This window comes from Equus caballus, chromosome 6, assembly GCF_041296265.1.
Source record: "Equus caballus isolate H_3958 breed thoroughbred chromosome 6, TB-T2T, whole genome shotgun sequence".
In the NCBI taxonomy this organism is placed as follows: domain Eukaryota; kingdom Metazoa; phylum Chordata; class Mammalia; order Perissodactyla; family Equidae; genus Equus; species Equus caballus.
This window is the reverse complement of record NC_091689.1, coordinates 78,966,827-78,985,307: the sequence shown is the minus strand read 5'-3', so window position 1 is coordinate 78,985,307 and position 18,481 is coordinate 78,966,827. Positions and strand designations below refer to the sequence as shown.

The window sequence follows — 18,481 nt, the reverse complement described above, 5'->3', positions numbered from 1 at the left end:
ACCAACTGACATTTTGAGTGGTGAAGGAAGACCTTCCAATGGTGAGTGAATAAACTGTGGGACGATTATACAATGAAACACTACTCAAAAATAAAAAGGAACAAACTATCAATAAACACAGCAACATGAATGACTCTCAAATGCATTATGCTAGATAAAAGAAGGCAAACTCAGAAGACTTACATACTTTATGATTCAACTTATATGACATTCTGGAGATGGCAAAACTATAGGCACAGAAAACAGTTCAGTGACCATCAAGACTTAGGAGGAGATGGAAAAGTTGGTCAAATTGACTACATAGGGGCACGAGGAGATCTGGGGGGATGACGGATGATGTAATTTTGGGATATGCATCTTGATTGCAGTGATGGTTACATGACTGTATATATTTGTCAAATATCATAGAACTGTACACTAAAAAGGGTAAATTTTACTGAATATAAATTATATCCCAATAAATAAAAAGATTTGGGGAAGGATTTCCACTTCTGAACCACCTTTCCATCCCCCCCCAACACACACAACTATAAAACCCAAGCAATGCTATATAAAGCATTTTTTTTAATCCTATCAAATGCTTGCTGAGCTTTCAAGAAAATAAGGAAAATCACCAGTGGGCAAAAACAAAGAAAAAGCTGAAAATCAGAATGACAATCAGGTAATAATATCATGCTTGCCAGGGAGTATTTGCAGATCTCAGTAAATAAGAGGCTTCAGATGAGTATACTAGAGCAGGAGTCAAACCCTTGGACCTACATGTTGTAGTAAGTTGGAAATGGGATCATGACTAAAGCTTGTACCCTCAAAGGCCTACACATTCAGTAAAAGAATGGACAAAGAAAAAATCTCCTCACAGGCAGAGGAGAACAACCTGGATATTTGTCTATGTTAGCTTGGGTTCTGGGGGAAAAACATCTCCCTTGAAAGTTTACAAACACAAACTGTTGCTCAAGATTTTTGCAACATGCATGGTCCCAGAATAATAATTCTAAGCTGAATAATTATGCTAAGCCAAATAATTATGATAAGATGGTCTGAGTTGGTATTTTTCTGGATAACTTGATAGAAGCAAACATAAATCCTCTCACAAAATAGATTGTGCAGGATTTCCATATGTGAAGGCCAGCTAAACATGAGCTGATGATCCAAAATTACAAAGCAATCACGTTGAGCAACAGTTAACAGAACAAGAAATATCAAACTTTGGCACAGTTTCTATCTTCACAGTTTAGTATCTTCAGATAATGGAATTGTTGTCAATATTACAAGATAAGGATGTTTAGGATGTTCAAAGAAATAAAATCAAGTTGAAAACATGAGAAAAGAACACAAGCTATCAATGATGGCACATATATTGAAAGAAACAAATAGAAGTTACATAAATGCAAAATATTTTTGGAAATTAAAAACTTAGACATTTCAACAGTACTTTATACATAACAGAAAAAAACAACTATAAAACTTATTAGATGGAGGTAAAGAATTACCTAGAACACAGCTCAAAGAGACAGTGAGATAAACTAAAATAAAGCAGAGGTAAGACGTGGCAGATAGAATGAGAAAAACTGACACATGGAATGACCAGAAAGAATGAAGAAACAATAATCAAAAAGATATTAGCTGAGTGATTCTTCCCAAGTTAACAAAAAAGTTTTATCTTTAAATTTAGGAGGGACAAGTCTCAAACAGGATAAATAAAATAACCAAACAAAGTAGTGAAATTTCAAAATACCAAATACAAAGAGAAGATCTTAAGAGTAGCCAGAGAGAAACCACAGATTATTGACAAGAAAAGATATTAGACCAAAGGAAGGCTTTTCAGTAGCAAAAATAGAAACCAGAATGGCTGGATTCTGGCTAGTCAAGGATAATGATGGCTACCTAAAACTGAACCTCTCCACAAATACTCCAAAAGCAATACAAGTCAAAAAGACAAAATAAAACTGAACAAAACACATGCCTCAGCAAAATTAGAAGACAGAGAGTGCTACACACTTCAAAACACTATAAGTAGGAAAATAAACACCAAATGCAAACAGTTCTATCGTTCATGCTCCCTTGGCAAGTTTTTGTGGAGAGTAAGGATCAACGAGAAAAACTGTGTGGAAGGAAGGAGAGGGAAATGAGTGGAGTGTCCACGATTTATCTAAAATCACTTCAACAGAAAGAAAATCCACCCAATGTTAGAAAAGATTGGAAAGGAGTTCTGGGATTGTAGGAAACACAGTTGGGAGACTCTACTGTCATCACAGTTCCTGTAATGGCTGCTTCCTGGAAGGAGATGTCAAGTGGAACCTCTTAGCTTCAGTATCTGGAACTCTAGAAATGGAATATTTCAAGCCAGACAGAATTTTCTATCTATCTATCTATCTATCCAATTTCCCATTTCTGTGGAATCTTAAGCCCTCAAGATCCTGCCACCTCAATATCCCAACATCATGACCTCAGTTTCAACGCAATTACTATTAATCCTTATTAAACTGTTTTTGGTGCTGCCTGTTGTTGAAGTAGCACAAGCCAGAGATGCAGCCACTCTCTTGTTAGATACGGTTCTCAGCATTATAGACATTTGTACTTGTTGGAGTGTACATGCATGAAAGAGAAATGGACAGGTGTGCCTTTGTTTTGTTTTGGGTTTTGGTTTTTTTGAGGAAGATTAACCCTGAGCTAACTTCTGCCAATCCTCCTCTTTTTGCTGAGGAAGACTGGCCCTAGCTAACATCGGTGCCCATCTTCCTGTACTGTCTATGTGGGATGCCTACCACAGCATGACTTGCCAAGCGGTGCCATGTCCGCACCCGGGATCCAAACTGGGGAACCCTGAGCTGCCAAAGCAGAAGGTGTGAACTTAACTGCTGCACCACGCTGGCCCCTGGACAGATGTGACTTTGAAGGGCCTCCTGAACCAAATCTCACCCTGAAAACCTTTGTGCTATTGAGGTTAAGACTGTTTCAGTGTCTGAAAGTGCTCAAGAGACAGTAAATAGGGTAACTACACATTTTTAGATGTTTCCCTTTTAATAGAACAAATTGATATATGTTAAACGGGAAAAAATGTTTTTTTCACAGCAAACAATTCAATACAAAATGCAGCCTATAATTTGTATTTACTGGTTGGAAGGCAGTCAAAGAAGTAAGATGACTGAAATTTGCATAAGTAATATTTCATAGTTTCATAATTCCCGAAACACATGAAATAGTAAGAAGGAAACTCTTTCCCAGCATCCTAGGATATTGCCACTAAATTATTGGGAGTTTTTTTCCATAGTTTTATTAGATTTTTGTTTTGTTATCTCCTAAGTTAATATTGTACTTGGATATCAAATGTAGTCAGTCAAAAGTTGAAGCTTTTATTTCTTTGGGGAAAAAACTTTAGAAAAAATTATTCAGTCTAATATTGAAGTGGAGAAAAGATTTAATATAAACAACTCTGTATAGACTTCAGATGGAGAAGAGATTTAATATTTAAATAAAAACTCTTTATATTGATTAACTGAGTAACATCACCATGGTGAGAAGTACTATAGTAAACATAAACTCATTATGTTGTTAAAAAAAAAAAGGAATTGTAGTATATCAGAGCACTGACTACAGGGAAAGGACTGAAAAATGTATGCAATTGGAAGCACCAGTCTTTGAAAGTCATTGCTTCTTGGGGAGAAAATACCTTTTGTAAATATGAGTAAAAGTAAAAACAAGCAAAAGGGGGAAATTTAGAGTCCTATAAGACAAAAAAAAAAAAAAGGAAAACCAAAGCACCTCACTCCCTCCCCTCATGACCACCAAAACCTAAAAAAGTAACATTAAAAAAAAACTATACTTCAGTCTACTGACAGAAGAATGTATTCTTCAACTAGGAATCTTGTAAACCACCTGAAACCTACAAAATGAATAGATGAAAGAGCCTAAATACAGCCGTGGTTACTATAGGAAGAAAAAAGAAAATAAGAATTAAATCATTTTAGCTGTGAAAAGCCTCCCTTTCAAACAAACAAATAGCAGAAGGAAACTGTAACACAATACTTCAAACTGAATTAAATACCCCCAAATAAGCATTTTTGGGTATTAAAAATCAACTTGAATCAGAAATTCTAAAACTTTAGAAATTAACCAAAAAAAAAAAGGGAGAAATGAAACTAGAATTGATTGAACTCAGAAAAAGAGTGAAATAAAAATCATCTCAAATACAAGAACAAACTTACAAGATATCTTATGTGTAACAAACTCTAATAAAAATTTAATAAGAGGTAAGGCAGAGGGAGGGAAGAATCTTCTAGAATTAATGGCTCAGTTTAGGGCATTGTATATGGTGACAGTTTCACATACTTATTTTCCAACTCATCAAGATGTATACATTAAATATGTATAGACTTTTTGTATGTCAATCTTATTTCAATAAAGTCATTAACAAAATTACTATAGGATCCTTAGGAGAAGTGGAGACAAAGAATAATTAATAAAATAAAGTTACTTTATTTAATTCCTACCTTTGGTCATAAAGCATTTGTAAGCATGTTTTAAATTGCTTTTATTTGTTTCAATACATTTAGAAGCAGTTTAGATAAACTGCCAAGAGGAAATGCTTTGGCCTGAGACTTTGGTTTTAAACTGTGCCCTCTTAGCTATTTCATATTTATAAAATATGAGATAAGAAATCACACCACAAAATACTTGAGGCTTAAATAAAATGATCTACATACAGAATATTGGTGATAACACCCCATATTTAAATTTCAATAAATGGATAATTACTGCATGAAATATCTGAAAATTAACTCATATGTAAGAGGGAACTTATTCTTACAACTCTGTGTTTTACATTAAGTTTTATGACAGTGCTAAAGATGCTGAAGTGTTTCCGCTGACCCTAGTAAGACTCTTGACCTTTAACTGTTCCTCTTCATCACTCTTGCTAAACCTAATTTTATCAACTGATGATAAAACACAGCCCATATCTAGCACACCCTGTACAATGAGGTAAACCCAAGTTCCGTATACCTTGTGAAATTGGAACAATTATAACTTAACTTTAACTGAGATTCCCCTCCCTCAAAACAATAAGGGACAAGGCAAGAAAATAGCCTAGAGAATAAAAATGAGTTAAATAAAAAAGTAAAGAGAATTAGAAAATGATTGAAATGAAAGAAAGGCAAAGAAGATTCAATGTGCATGTAATTGGAGTCTCTGAAAGAAAGAAAAAACGAGACAATAAAGTAGAACACTTTTTCAAAACTATAATCCAAGAAAACTTCCTAAAAATATTTTTAAAAACCTGAATTTACATGATAAAAGAAGCTAAGTGCACCTACAAATAAAAGTGACCAAAATGGTTAACTAGTGCAAACTTTAAAGATCAATAAAGAATACTCAGGGTCTCCAGGAGGAACAGAAGACCTAATAACCTGAAAAGGCAAGAGAATTAGACTGGCACAGACTTCTCAAGAGCAACACACAAAGCAAGGCAAAAATGGAGCAGCATTTTCAATAAACTCAAAAAAGAAAGTGTGAGCCAATATTTACATCCAACCAAGTTGTGTTTCAAGTATCAATGTTATAAAAAATTTGAACATGAAAATCTCAGGGAGTACTGTACACAAGTACTTTGTGAGGAATCAACTGGAAGATGAGATTTATCCAGCCAAGGATGAATGGTAAGACCTCAGCAAAATAATTGACGGTGAGCATTTAATATATTTAGTTGTGAAACTAAGGATAAAACAAGGGAAGGGACAAAGGTGGAAGAATAATGCTAAAAAATGAACAGAGAGGGAAGAAGGAAAAAAGAGGGTAGAATAGGCTCATTGATAATTGCACAAGTAATAGTTGAGAGTCAACTAATGACATTAAAAACTGGAAAAATATAAAGGTTAAATAAGATTTTTGTAAATAAAAGAACAAAACACATTACATAGCAAAAGAAACATAATATTCATAAATGACACATAAGATAATTTGATTACCAGCCTATATGTGAACAGGCTAAAATTATCTATTAAAGGAAAATATTTTAGAAGGCCAGCCCAGTGGCATAGCGGTTGAATTCACACACTCCACTTCGGCAGCACGGGGTTCACTGGTTCAGATCCCTGGCACAGAAATATGCACCACATATTAAGCCATGCTGTGGCAGGTGTCCCACACATAAAATAGAGGAAGATGGGCACAGATGTTAGCTCAGGGCCAATCTTCCTCAGCAAAAAGAGGATTGGTGGCAGATATTAGCTCAGAGCTAAGCTTCCTCAAAAAAAAAAAGAAAAAGAGAAAAATATTCTGAAATTGGATCACAAAATAAGACCTAATTCTGTGATGTATATGAGATATACCCAAAGCAAAATGTTTCAGAAAGGCTAAAAATAGAGGAATAGAAAAATACATGCCAAGCAAGCGGAAAAAAGAAGAAGGAATGGTTGTGTTCCTGATAACAAAGTATAATTCAAGCTAGAAAGCATTAAACATGACAAATAAAGATGTTTTTTAATTCCAAAGCCACAATTTATGTGTAAATATAACAATTATAAATATCTATGGAAAGAACAACGTAGCAACAACACTTATAAACCAAAAACTACAGGAAATGTAGATAGAAACCCAAAATAATAGAAGATTTTTAATGCTCCTTTCAAGTGGACAAAATATAAGTAAGGATGTAGAAGACATACACAACTTAATCAGTGAAGTAAATTATATGAATCTACATTGAAATACATTCTGATAATAGGCAATGTACCTTCTCAAGTACAGAGGGAAATTCACAGAAACTGATCATCTATTAGATCACAAAGAAAGCACTAAGTTCTATAAAGTAGAAATATTATAAAAATCACTCTCTGATCTCAATGCAATAAAACTAGAAATAAATAACAAATCTTTAATAAATTCTTTCCACCAGAAAATTTTAAAACCTTATCTTAAACGACTCTTGGAAGACAAAGGATATACAATCAAAATGGCATAATTTCTAAAAGTAATTATACTGAAGACACTACATTTGAGAACTTATGAAGTACATTCAAAGTAGTGATCAAAGAAAACTTCACGGCCTTAAACACTTATATCAATAAAAATGAAAATGTCAATTCAATCCCTAATTTAAAAAGCTATAACAACAAAATAAAGGAAAACAAAGCATAAGGAAGAAAAATTAAAGATAAAAGCAAAATTAATGAAGTAAAGAAAAAGATCTGTCTACTTAATAAATGAAAATCCTGGTTCTTTGAAACAAAATAAACTGTTAGCTAACCTAAGAAAAAAGGAGAAAGAATGAACATACAAAAAGGAATGATAACCACCAAAACACAGGAAATTTTTTAAATCTTTAGAGGTACATTGAAAACCTGGAGAAAATAAATTTGGAATGCTAGATAAAGGTAAACTCCCTCAATCTAACACAGGGAACCTGCAAAAAAAAAAAAAAAATTCCAAAAGCCATATAGTTTATATCATGTTTAAGACAAAATATTGAGTATTTTTCCCTCAGATGAGAAATAAAACAACTATTTCCACTCTTAATGTTTTTGTTCAATATTACACTTAATTTTAGCCAGTGCAACAAGGCAAGAAAAAAGTTGAAGGCATAAAGAGTGAAAAGAAAGAATTAAAACTGTCTTTACTGACAGACAGCATGATTATACACATATAAAATCCATGCATTTATCGACACGAGATTTATTACAAGGGTGGCACTGCAAAGCAGTGGGGAAGGGACATTTTTTCCAGTTAATAGTGACTGGACAACTAGTTATCCATATAGAAAAAAAAAGTGACATCTGACTCCTGCTTGATATGTATAGAATTCAAAAATGATTTCCATTTAAATTATAGATCTAATTGGTAAACAAAACAATAAGCCTTTAGAAGATAATATAGGAGAATACTTCCATGATGTCAGGATAGGAGAAATTTTCTTAAACAAGACACAAAAAAAATACCAACCAAAAGAAGGAAAAAATCTTTAATATGACTACATTAAAATTAAGAAATTACGCTGACCATTTCCCAAAGGCATAGACTTTTGTGAGTTGTGCATAATAGCTTCAGTTATTATTCTTCTCTACCATCTGTTAAATATCAGCATCAATGCTGAGCCACTAGACTTCAACTCTAGCTTGTGCCTTCACAAAAACTTCATGAAATGTGATCAAGACAAAGTTTTGCCATCCTTCATGTACAACAATGCTTTTCTCAAAAAAAAAAAAAAAAAAAAAAAACCCTTTATGGTTAATCAATGGTTAATCATCTTAATTCAAGAAGGCTCTTTCCCTTCAAGATATTCCACTATGCCCAGCTTCAAAAATTGTCATATTGCACAAGTAATTAAGTAATTTGATCAGCCTAAAAAAGTGGATAAGCACAGTTTTTTAACATTAATGCCTCCAGATGATGCAATATATTTGATATTGCTCTTTCAGACTTAGTGATAAGTGAGTGAAAGGCTTCAGGGCTTCATCTGTGGTTGAAGAACTATGGGTCTAGGGTTATTCCTATAGAGAGTTCTGTTATCTCCACAGAAGTAATTTGCCTCAAGAATGAATCCAAAAGTGTGGGGGAAGGTCAGAATATCTCTCTTTATCTTGATTCAAAGCTAGAGGGAGATATATTCTAAAGCTGTCTCCATACTACCTGGGCTGGAAGTTATTCATTGCCTTCATTTCATAGATCAATTCCAAAACATCAGCTCTTCTCTAAAGATGCCCCTAAAAGAGGCTAACTCTGTTTCTCACCTTGTTCTGTAGGTGACAGTCTCCTGACCTTCTGGCAAAGAGGCTTTTGTTTGCCTCACCTTCTCATTTGAGATCCAAAGACTCATTCAAGGTCCAAAGACACAATCAGGTTGAAAGTGAGAGGATGGAAAAAGATATTCCATTAATATAATAACCAAAAGAGAACAGGGGTGGTTATACTAATATGAGACAAAATAGACTTTAAATCAAAAAAGGCTACAGGAGACAAAGGACATTATATATTAATAAAAGGTTAAATACAGCAATAAGATATAACAATTATAAACATTTACATACCCAATGACAAACCATCAAAATATATGAAGCAAAAATTGACAGAATTGAAGGAAGAAATACACTGTTGTATAATAATAGTTATAGACCTCAATATCTCACTCATAAAAATGGATAGAACAAATAGAAGATAAAAAAGGACTTAAACAATGCAACAAACCAACTAAATCAAACAGCTATACAGAACATTCTACTCAACAACAACAGAATATATATTCTTCTCAAGGTAGCAAGGGGCACTTTCCAGGATAGGTCATACGTTAGGCCACAAATTAAGTCTCGGTAGACTTCAAAAGATAGATATCTTCTCTGACCACAATAGGATGAAGTTAGAAATCAACAACAAAAGGAAAACTAAAAAATTCACAAAATTGTGAAAATTAAATGATGCACTTTTAAACAATCGATCATAGAAGAAATCACTAGGGAAATTAGAAATCACTTAGAGATTAATGAAAATGAAAACACAAGATATCAAAACTTATGGGACACATTGAAAGTGGTGATAAGGGGGAAATTTATAGCTATAAACACATATTTAAAAACCAGAAAGGTCTCAAATCAACAACCTAAGTTTACAACTTAAGGAACTAGAAGAAAGAAGAACAAACTAACCCCAAAACTAGGAAGGAAATAACAAAGATTAGAGTAGAGGTAAATGAAATAGAGGATAGAAAAACAGCAGAGAAAATGAATTAAATCGAAAGCTGGTTCTTTGAAAAGATCAACAATATTGACAAACCTTTAGCTAGATGGATTGGAAAGAAAAGAGAGATGATTCAAATTGCAAAAATCAGAAACGTAAGTGGCAACATTGCTACTGATTCAACAGAAATAAAAAGGATTATAAAAGAGTACTAAGAACAATTGTATGCCAAGCAATTGGATAAACTAGATGAAATGGACAAATTCCTAGAAACATAAAACTTATCGAGACTAAATCACAAGTAAATAGAAAATCTGAATAGACCTATAACTAGTAAGGAGATGAATCAGTAATCAAAAATCTTCCAACAAAGAAAAGCTCTGGACCTTGTGGCAACACTCGTGAATTCTACCAAACATTTAAAAATAACTAATACCAATCCTTCTCAAACGTTTTTTAAAAATTGAAGAGGAGAGAATACTTCCAAACTCATTCTATAAGGCCAGGTGATACCAAAGCCAGACAAAGACACTACAAAAAAAAGAAAACTACAGACCAATATCCCTTATGAGCACTGGTACAAAAATCCCCAACAAGATAGTAGCAAACAGAATTCAGCAGCATATCAAAAGGATTATACACTATAACCAAGTGGGATTTATTCCTGGAATGCAAGGATGATTCAACATACAAAAATTGATCAATGTAATATGCCATGTCAATAGAATGAAGGGAAAAAAACACGTGGTCATCTCAATTGATGCAGAAAAAGCAGTTGATAAAACTCAACATCTTTTCATGATTAAAAAAAATACTCAGTAAACTAGAAATAGAAGTAAACTACCTCAACATAATAAAAGCTGTATGTGAAAAGCCCACAGCAAATATCATATTCAATGGCACGAGACTGAAAGCATTTCGTCTTAAATTAAGAATAAGGAAAAGATGCCTGCTTTCACCACTTCTATTCAACATAGTCCTGGAATTTCTAGTCAAAGCAACGAGGAAAGAAAAAGAAATAAAAGGCATCCAAACTGGAAAGGAAGAAGTAAAATTATCTGTTTGTGGACGATCTGCTCTTGTATGTAGAAAACCCTAAAGATTCCACAAAAAAAACTGTTAGAACTAATGAATAAATTCAGCAAAGTAGCACAATACGAAGTCAACAGTCAGATCAGTTGCATTTCTATACACAAATAATGAACAATCTGAAAAGGAAATTGCAAAGACAGTTTCATTCACAGTAGCATCAAAAAGAATAAAATAAGGAATTTACTTAACCAAGGAAGTGAAAGACTTGCACAAAGAAAACTACAAAACATTGCTGAAAGGAATTAAAGAAGATATAAATAAATGGAAACACATCTCATGTTCAAGGATTGGAAGAATTAATCTTATTAAAATATCAATATTACCCAAAGCAATCTATAGAGTCAATGTAATCTCCATCAAAATCTCAAGGATGTTTTTGCAGAAATATGGAAAATCATCTGAAAATTTGTATAGAATCTCAAGGGACCCCAAACAGCCAAAACAGTCTTGAGAAAGAAAAACAAAACTGAACGACTCATACTTCCTGCTTCCAAAACTTACTACAACTCTAGTAATCAAAACAATGTGGTACTGGCATAAAGAGAGACACATGGACCAATGGAATAGAACAGAGAACCCAGAAATAAACCCTCACATATACGGTCAAATGATTTGACCATATAAGATGCCAAGACTCTTCAAAGGGGATAGGACAGTCTTATCAACAAATGGTGCTGGGAAAACTGGATATTTATGTACAAAAGAATGAAGTTGGACCCTCACCTAACACTATATTACAAAAATTAACTCAATATGGATCAAGACCTAAAACAATAAAACTTAAGGGAAAACATGGGACAAAAGCCTCATGACTTTGGATGTGGCAACAATGTTTTTGGACTAGACACCAAAGGCACAGGTAACAAAAGAAAAAATAAATATATTGGACTTCATGAAATTTTTAAAATTTTGTACATGAAAAGATGCTGTCCACAGAGTAAAAAGGTGACCCACATAATGGGAGAAAATATTTGTAAATCATACATCTGACAAGGGATTAGTATCCAGAATACATAGAGAACTCCTAAAACTCAACAGGGAAAAAAACAAACAACCTGATCCAAAAATGGGCAAAGAATTTGCATAAACATTTCTCCAAAGAAGATATACAAATGGCTAATAAGCACATTAAAAGATGCTCAACATCACTAATCATTAGGGAAATACAAATCCAAACTACAGTGAAGTACCACCTCACACCCATTAGGATGGCAACTATAAAAAAAAGGAAAACAGCAAGTGTTAGCAAGGGTGTGGAGAAATTGGGACCATTGTACACTGTGGTGGAAATGTAAAATGCTACAGCTGCTGTGGAAAAGAGTATGGCAATTCCTAAAAATTTAAAAACAGACTTAACATATGATCCAGAAATTTAACTTCTGGGTATATACACAAAAGAATTGAAATCTGTGTCTCAAAGAGATTATGTGTACCCCTATGTTCATAACAGCATTATTCACAATAGCAAAAATATGGAAGCAACCCAAGTGTTCATTGATGGATGAATAAATAAGCAAAGTGTAGTAAATACATACAGTGGAATATTATTCAGCCTTAAAAATGAAGCATGGAGCCAGCCTGGTGATGCATTGGTTAAGTTCGCACGTTCTGCTTTGGCGGCTCAGGGTTCGCCGGTTCAGATCCTGGGTGCAGACATGGCACCACTTGGCAAGCCATGCTGTGGTAGGCATCTTGCATATAAAGTGGAGGAAGATGGGCATGGATGTTAGCTCAGGGCTAGTCTTCCCCAACAAAAAGAGGAGGATCGGCAGCAGTTAGCTCTGGGCTCATCATCCTCAAGAAAAAAAAAGAAGGAAATTCTGCAATATGCTATAACATGGATGAACCTTGAGGACATTATGCTAAGTGAAATAAGCCAGTCCCAAAAAGACAAATACTATATGATTCCCCTTCTATGAGGCATCTAAAATAGTCAAACTCATGTAAACATAACAGAGAATAGTGGTTACTAGGCCCTGGGGTGAGGAGGAAATAGGAAGTTATTGTTCAATGAGCATAGAGTTTCAGTTTGCAAGATGAAGTTCCAGAGATCCATTGCAGTACAATGTGAATATGGCTAACACTACTGAACTGTTAAAAATGGTTAAAATGGTAAGTTGTATGCAATGTACTTTTTACCACAATTAAAAATGAAAAATATAGGGGGCTGGCCCCGTGGCCGAGTGGTTAAATTCGCGCGCTCCGCTGCAGGCGGCCCAGTGCTTCGTTGGTTCGAATCCTGGGTGCGGACATGGCACTGCTCATCAGACCATGCTGAGGCAGCGTCCCACATGCCACAACTAGAAGGACCCACAACGAAGAATATACAACTATGTACCGGGGGGGGCTTTGGGGAGAAAAAGGAAAAAAATAAAATCTTTTAAAAAAATGAAAAATATAAAGCATATATTTAAAAAAGCAATGAACTGACACTTGGATTTTCAGCTCTGACTCTGATTCTCACCATCTGCATGACCTATCTGGGTCATATGGATTTTCTGAGATTGAGAGTCTTCATCTCTAAAATGAAGCATGTGGACTCTTCCTCTAAAACCCTGGAATGGTATTTCCCAAACTGTGTTCTGATACTAACATATGTCTTAGGGGGACACCTGGTATTTTTGTCTGCTTAACCCACCTTATTCCTTCTTTTAGAAACAGCACACCAATTTTACTTTTGCAGATTATCCGTCTCTTTCCCATATGGTCCTGGTTGGACCGTCATATCCTCCTTTATCATTTCTCCCATCCCCGGGCAAATAAGATTGACCTGAGACCCATGCCAGATCAATAAGACCTCTCTCCCAGGAATCTGAATCAAGAGTGAGTGACACAGGTGGTTGGAACTAAGTCAAATCTATAGCAGCACTGTAAAGGGGCAGTCCATTCATTCCTCTGCTGAGACCTTGGAACTGCTTAGACTCCTGCCCATCTGAGGCTTGGTTGTTTAAAATTTTCCTGTGACTCTGTTACATACTCAATATTCTTCCAACCCATTCCTTTGTGATTTAAGTTAACCAAAGTGTCCATTAAAGAAGGAAAAAAAGGTTTGGGATCCATTAAGTGTGGGAAACAATGGGTTGACCTAAGTTAGTTTTCTTTGCTATAAAACAACTCAATATTTAATATGCTAATATGCATTATGGGTTTCCAAGAAAGGGATATAGGATGCAGCATTTCCCAAACTTATTTTATGTTCTAATCCTTTTCTCACAAGACCCCTATTAACATTATTACGCAGGAGTTTAGGAAATGCTACTCCAGTATTAGCCAGGACTAAATTACTGGTTGGAAATGTACATTTGCTAAAAGTCAACTATCCAATAAACCATTTCAATACAGTTGGAGGAATAATGTCTTAGGATAAGTCAATAATAATATTCATTAAGTGCTTACTATATGACAGGTACTAACGTGTTAATTCATTTAATCCTCAGAATAACCCTATGAAGAAGATTTGGTTGTGTGTTCCACTTGATAGATATAGCAAAGTACTGAGAGCTTTAGTTACTTGCCATACAGCAATTAAGTGGCGGAGCTGGAATCCAAATCCAGTGGTCTGCTTCAGAGCCTGTACCCCTAATCACTATACGATACAGCTGTTGACATGCAGCTTCCTAATAATTAATTTCAATTCAAAGACAACATGCAAGTTATTTAGAGGAATATATGGGTTACAATATTGAGATGGAATGAGAGAGAGAAATGAGAAAATATGACAAGAATAAGCCTGCTGAAATTTTTGCAAAATTGTGAGTGGAAAAATATACTTTGCCAAGATGACTTTAATGAACAGACTCCAAATTATCCAAGTAAAGCACTTTATTTGGTGCTTCTCTTGGTGATGCCATTGTCCAACTGTGCCTTTTCCCCACAAAGCACAATTATATTTTCATTATCTGAAGCATTAAGAAGCAGTACCTTTTCCTTGTTCTTTCTTTCAAGGCCATCTCCTCTCCCCTACACCTGGCACCATGGTAACAGTCATGTGAAAGAGATCTATATTTTAGTGGAGAAGATGGAAGAGGGAACCACAGAAGGAATGGTTGGAAAAAGCATTTAAAATTTTATGAAAATATGATGAAAGATCCTTCCTTTTTAATTCTTAATTTACAAAATGAGCCTTAGACTTATTTAATTTTATTTCAGGTAACTTTATCCACACCCATGCTCTAGCAATCATCTTGAGGCCTGTCAGGATTCCAAAATTCCCTGAGGATGAGGAAAATGTGTGGAGAGGGATAGAAAGAGGACAGCTAGATGACAGTGGCCAGAAAGACAAGATTCACGGGGCCAGACATGGAAAAGAAAAGCTTAGGGTGGGCTGTAAAAGGAGTGCTTCAAATAGTGAGTCGACTGTTTGTTCTCTTTTTTTTTAACCCACTTTATTGAGGTATGACTGACATACAAAAGCTGTACATATTTAATGCATACAATTTGATGAGTTATATATCCGTGAAACCATCACCATAATCTATGCAGTAGACATCTCCAAAAGTTTCCTCCTGCCCTCTTTATTATTGTTTTCCATGTATGATGAGAACATTTAACGGAAGATCTACCCTCTTGGCAATTTTTATGTATACAGTACAGTATCGTTAACTATAGGCACTATGCTGTACAGCAGATCCCTAAGACTTGTTCATCTTATAACTGAAACCTTGTAACTTTGACCAATATCTTCCCATTTCCCCCTCTGCACCCCAGTCCCTGGCAACCACCACTCTCCTCTGTGTTTTTATGAATTTGACTATTTTAGATTCCTCTTTTAAGTGCTATTATGTAGTATTTGTTCTGTGTCTGCCTTATTTCACTTAACATAATGTCCTTCAGGTTCATCCACATTGTTGCAAATGACAGGATTTCCTTCTTTTTTAAGATTAAATAATATTCCATTGTGTATATATACCATATTTTCTTTATCCATTCATCCATTGATAAACATTTAAGTTATTTCCCTATCTTGGGTATTATGAATAACGTCACAAAGAACATGGGAGTGCTAATATCTCTTTGAGATCCTGATTTTAATTTCTTTGGATAAATTTCCAGAAGCGGGATTGTTGGATTATATGGTTGTTTTGTTTTTAATTTTTTGAGGAACCTCTATGCTGTTTTCCATAATGTCTACACCAATTTACTTTCCCAACAACAGTGTAGAGGGTTCCCTTTTCTTCACATCCTCGCCAACACTTGTCATCTTTTGGTTTTTGCTTTTTTTCTTTTGATAATGACCATCCTAACAAGTGTGAGGTATTATCTCATTGTGGTTCTGATTTGCATCTCCCTGATGATTAGTGATGTCGAGCACCTCTTCATCTATCTGTTGGTGATCTATATGTCTTCTTTGAAGAAATGTCTATTCAGTTCCTTTGTCCATTTTTTAATCAGGTTATTTGTTTTGTTGCTATTGAGTTGTAGGAGTTCCTTTATATATTTTGGTTATTAACCCTTTATCAGATATATGGTTTGCAAATATTCCCCCCCATTCTGTAGGCTACCTTTTCATTTTGTTGATTATGTCCTTTGCTGTGCAGAAGCTTTTTAGATTTATGTAATCCCACTTATTTACTTTTACTTTTGTTGCTTGTGCTTTTGTGTCATATCCAAGAATACATTGCTTATTGACCTTTTCCAATTTTTAAAAAAGTATACAAGAGATTTATTCTTGTGAAGAATTCAAACTCAGGTGAAGCAAAGATTTCTCTTGGGCATCTGCTCAATCCCAGTCCTTTCCCCAGACTCACCCACTGTTATCAAATTGGTGTACTTTCTTCTAGATCTTTTGCATGTATTTAGATGCGCATATAGGATAGAAAGTGATAGCTTTATATTTCTTGTGGCTTTCTTTTATATAAGAGATACCATTCAGTATGAATTTTCTACAACATGATTTTTTACTAAGCAGTCTATCTTAGAGAATCTTCTCTGCTGTTATTCTTTTTTATACAATTAACAGAGTATTCTGTGGTATAAATGCATAATTCATTCAACTATTCATGGATATTTCAGTGGTTTCCAATATTTTGCTCTCATAAACAGTGCTGAGTAAAAATTCTTGTGACTACTTCCTTCTACATTTGTGTAGCTATTCCTCTAAGGCAAATATTTAAAGAAGAATTCTGGGTTGAAGGGCATGTTCATTTTTTTATTTTAAGTGATACTGTCAATTGCCCTCCAAAAAGCCTTTTCCAATTTACACTCCTATCAACAATGTATGAGACTCTTGCCTATCAATCTTCATAATATTTTCTAATCTAATGGCTATAAAATGGATTCTTATTATTGTTTTGATTTGCATTTCTCTGATTACTACCTGGTTAAGCATCTTTTCATGTTTGTATACTATACGTATTCCCTTTGATTGAATTTCCTATTTAATTTCTGGTGCCCATTTTTATTGGGTTATTTCTTTTCTTATTATTAATAGGCATTCATTGTATCAATCCTAGTGAGTTATATACATTGCAAATATTTTGCCAAGTCTACAGCTTGTCTCTTTACTATTTTGATTATGATGTCTTTGTGGTACAGAAGTTTTTCATTTTGACATAGACAATATGTTGTCTTAAACTTTATGGGTTTTGCATATCATGCCTTAATGAAGAATGCCTTTCTTACATCAAGGTTAAATATATTTTTTCTAATACTTCAAAAGAGTCCATTTTATGTTTGGTTCTTTGATCCACTTGGAATTTGCCTTGCAAATGATAGAAATCTTACCTTTTTTCCTAACTGGATATCCAATTGCCCTGATGTAATTTATTGAGTTAATCATTCATTTCCATTTATTTGAAATGCCATATTCTTATATGCTCAATTCCTATATATGCGTAGGTTTGTTTCTGTACACTATTCTGTTTCATTGTTCTATCTCTTTGCCAGTGCTACAGTGTTTTTATTACCATAGCTGTATGATGTTTTTAATACCTGGCTGGGCAAATGCTCCCTAACTATTCTTTTTTAAAATGCCTTGGCTATTTTTGCACATATTTTTTTTCCAATGCATTTTAAAATTGGATTGTCAAGTTCAAGACAAACATCTATTGATATTTTAATTGTGTTTGCATTGCATTTATTAGTATAATTTGGAGAGGACATGATACAGCTCTCTGTTTATGAAGATCCTTTATGTCCTTCAGTAAAGTATTATAGGTTACTCCATAGCAGTCACATATTTTATGTTGTTTGTTCTCAGGTATTTTGTAATGTCTTGTTTCATAATGGAATCCTTTTATTATGTTTTCTAATTTGTTTATTTACATTGCATGTTAAAAGTATTGATATTTGAATATTGATCTTGTATCCGATTACTCTATTGAATTGTTTTAATAATTTTTCCATTGATTTTCTAGATTTTGCAGGGCAGACAATTCAATCTCTTTCTAATATATTTATCCCATATTTCTTTCTTCTTATTGCATTGCTTAGGACTTCAAACAGAGTATTGAATATTAACACTTACGATGGACATACTTGTCTTTCCTGTCTTGTTCCTAATTTCAATGAAATTTGTTCTATTTCCAGAGTAAGACGTTTTCCAGTTTTTTTCTAGTAGCTATTCTTTATCCAGTTAAGGAAGTTTCTTTCCATTTCTAATCTGCTAAGAGCTTTCATACAAGTGCCTGTCAAACTTTACAATTTATTGGCATTTATTGATCAGCTATATAGTTATTCTCACTATATATATATATATATGTATACATATACGTATGTATATGTGTGT

The 18,481-nt window shown here is 34.1% G+C and overlaps 1 protein-coding gene across 1 annotated transcript; it reads left to right on the top strand.

Moving 5' to 3' along the window:
* Positions 1–2,441: 2,441 nt before the first annotated feature.
* On the top strand, positions 2,442–2,600 carry LOC111772191 (small integral membrane protein 30-like). The gene has a single exon (XM_023635059.1). It carries the CDS (start codon positions 2,442–2,444, stop codon positions 2,598–2,600), a length of 159 nt encoding a protein of 52 aa, XP_023490827.1.
* The last annotated feature ends 15,881 nt before the right edge of the window (positions 2,601–18,481 follow it).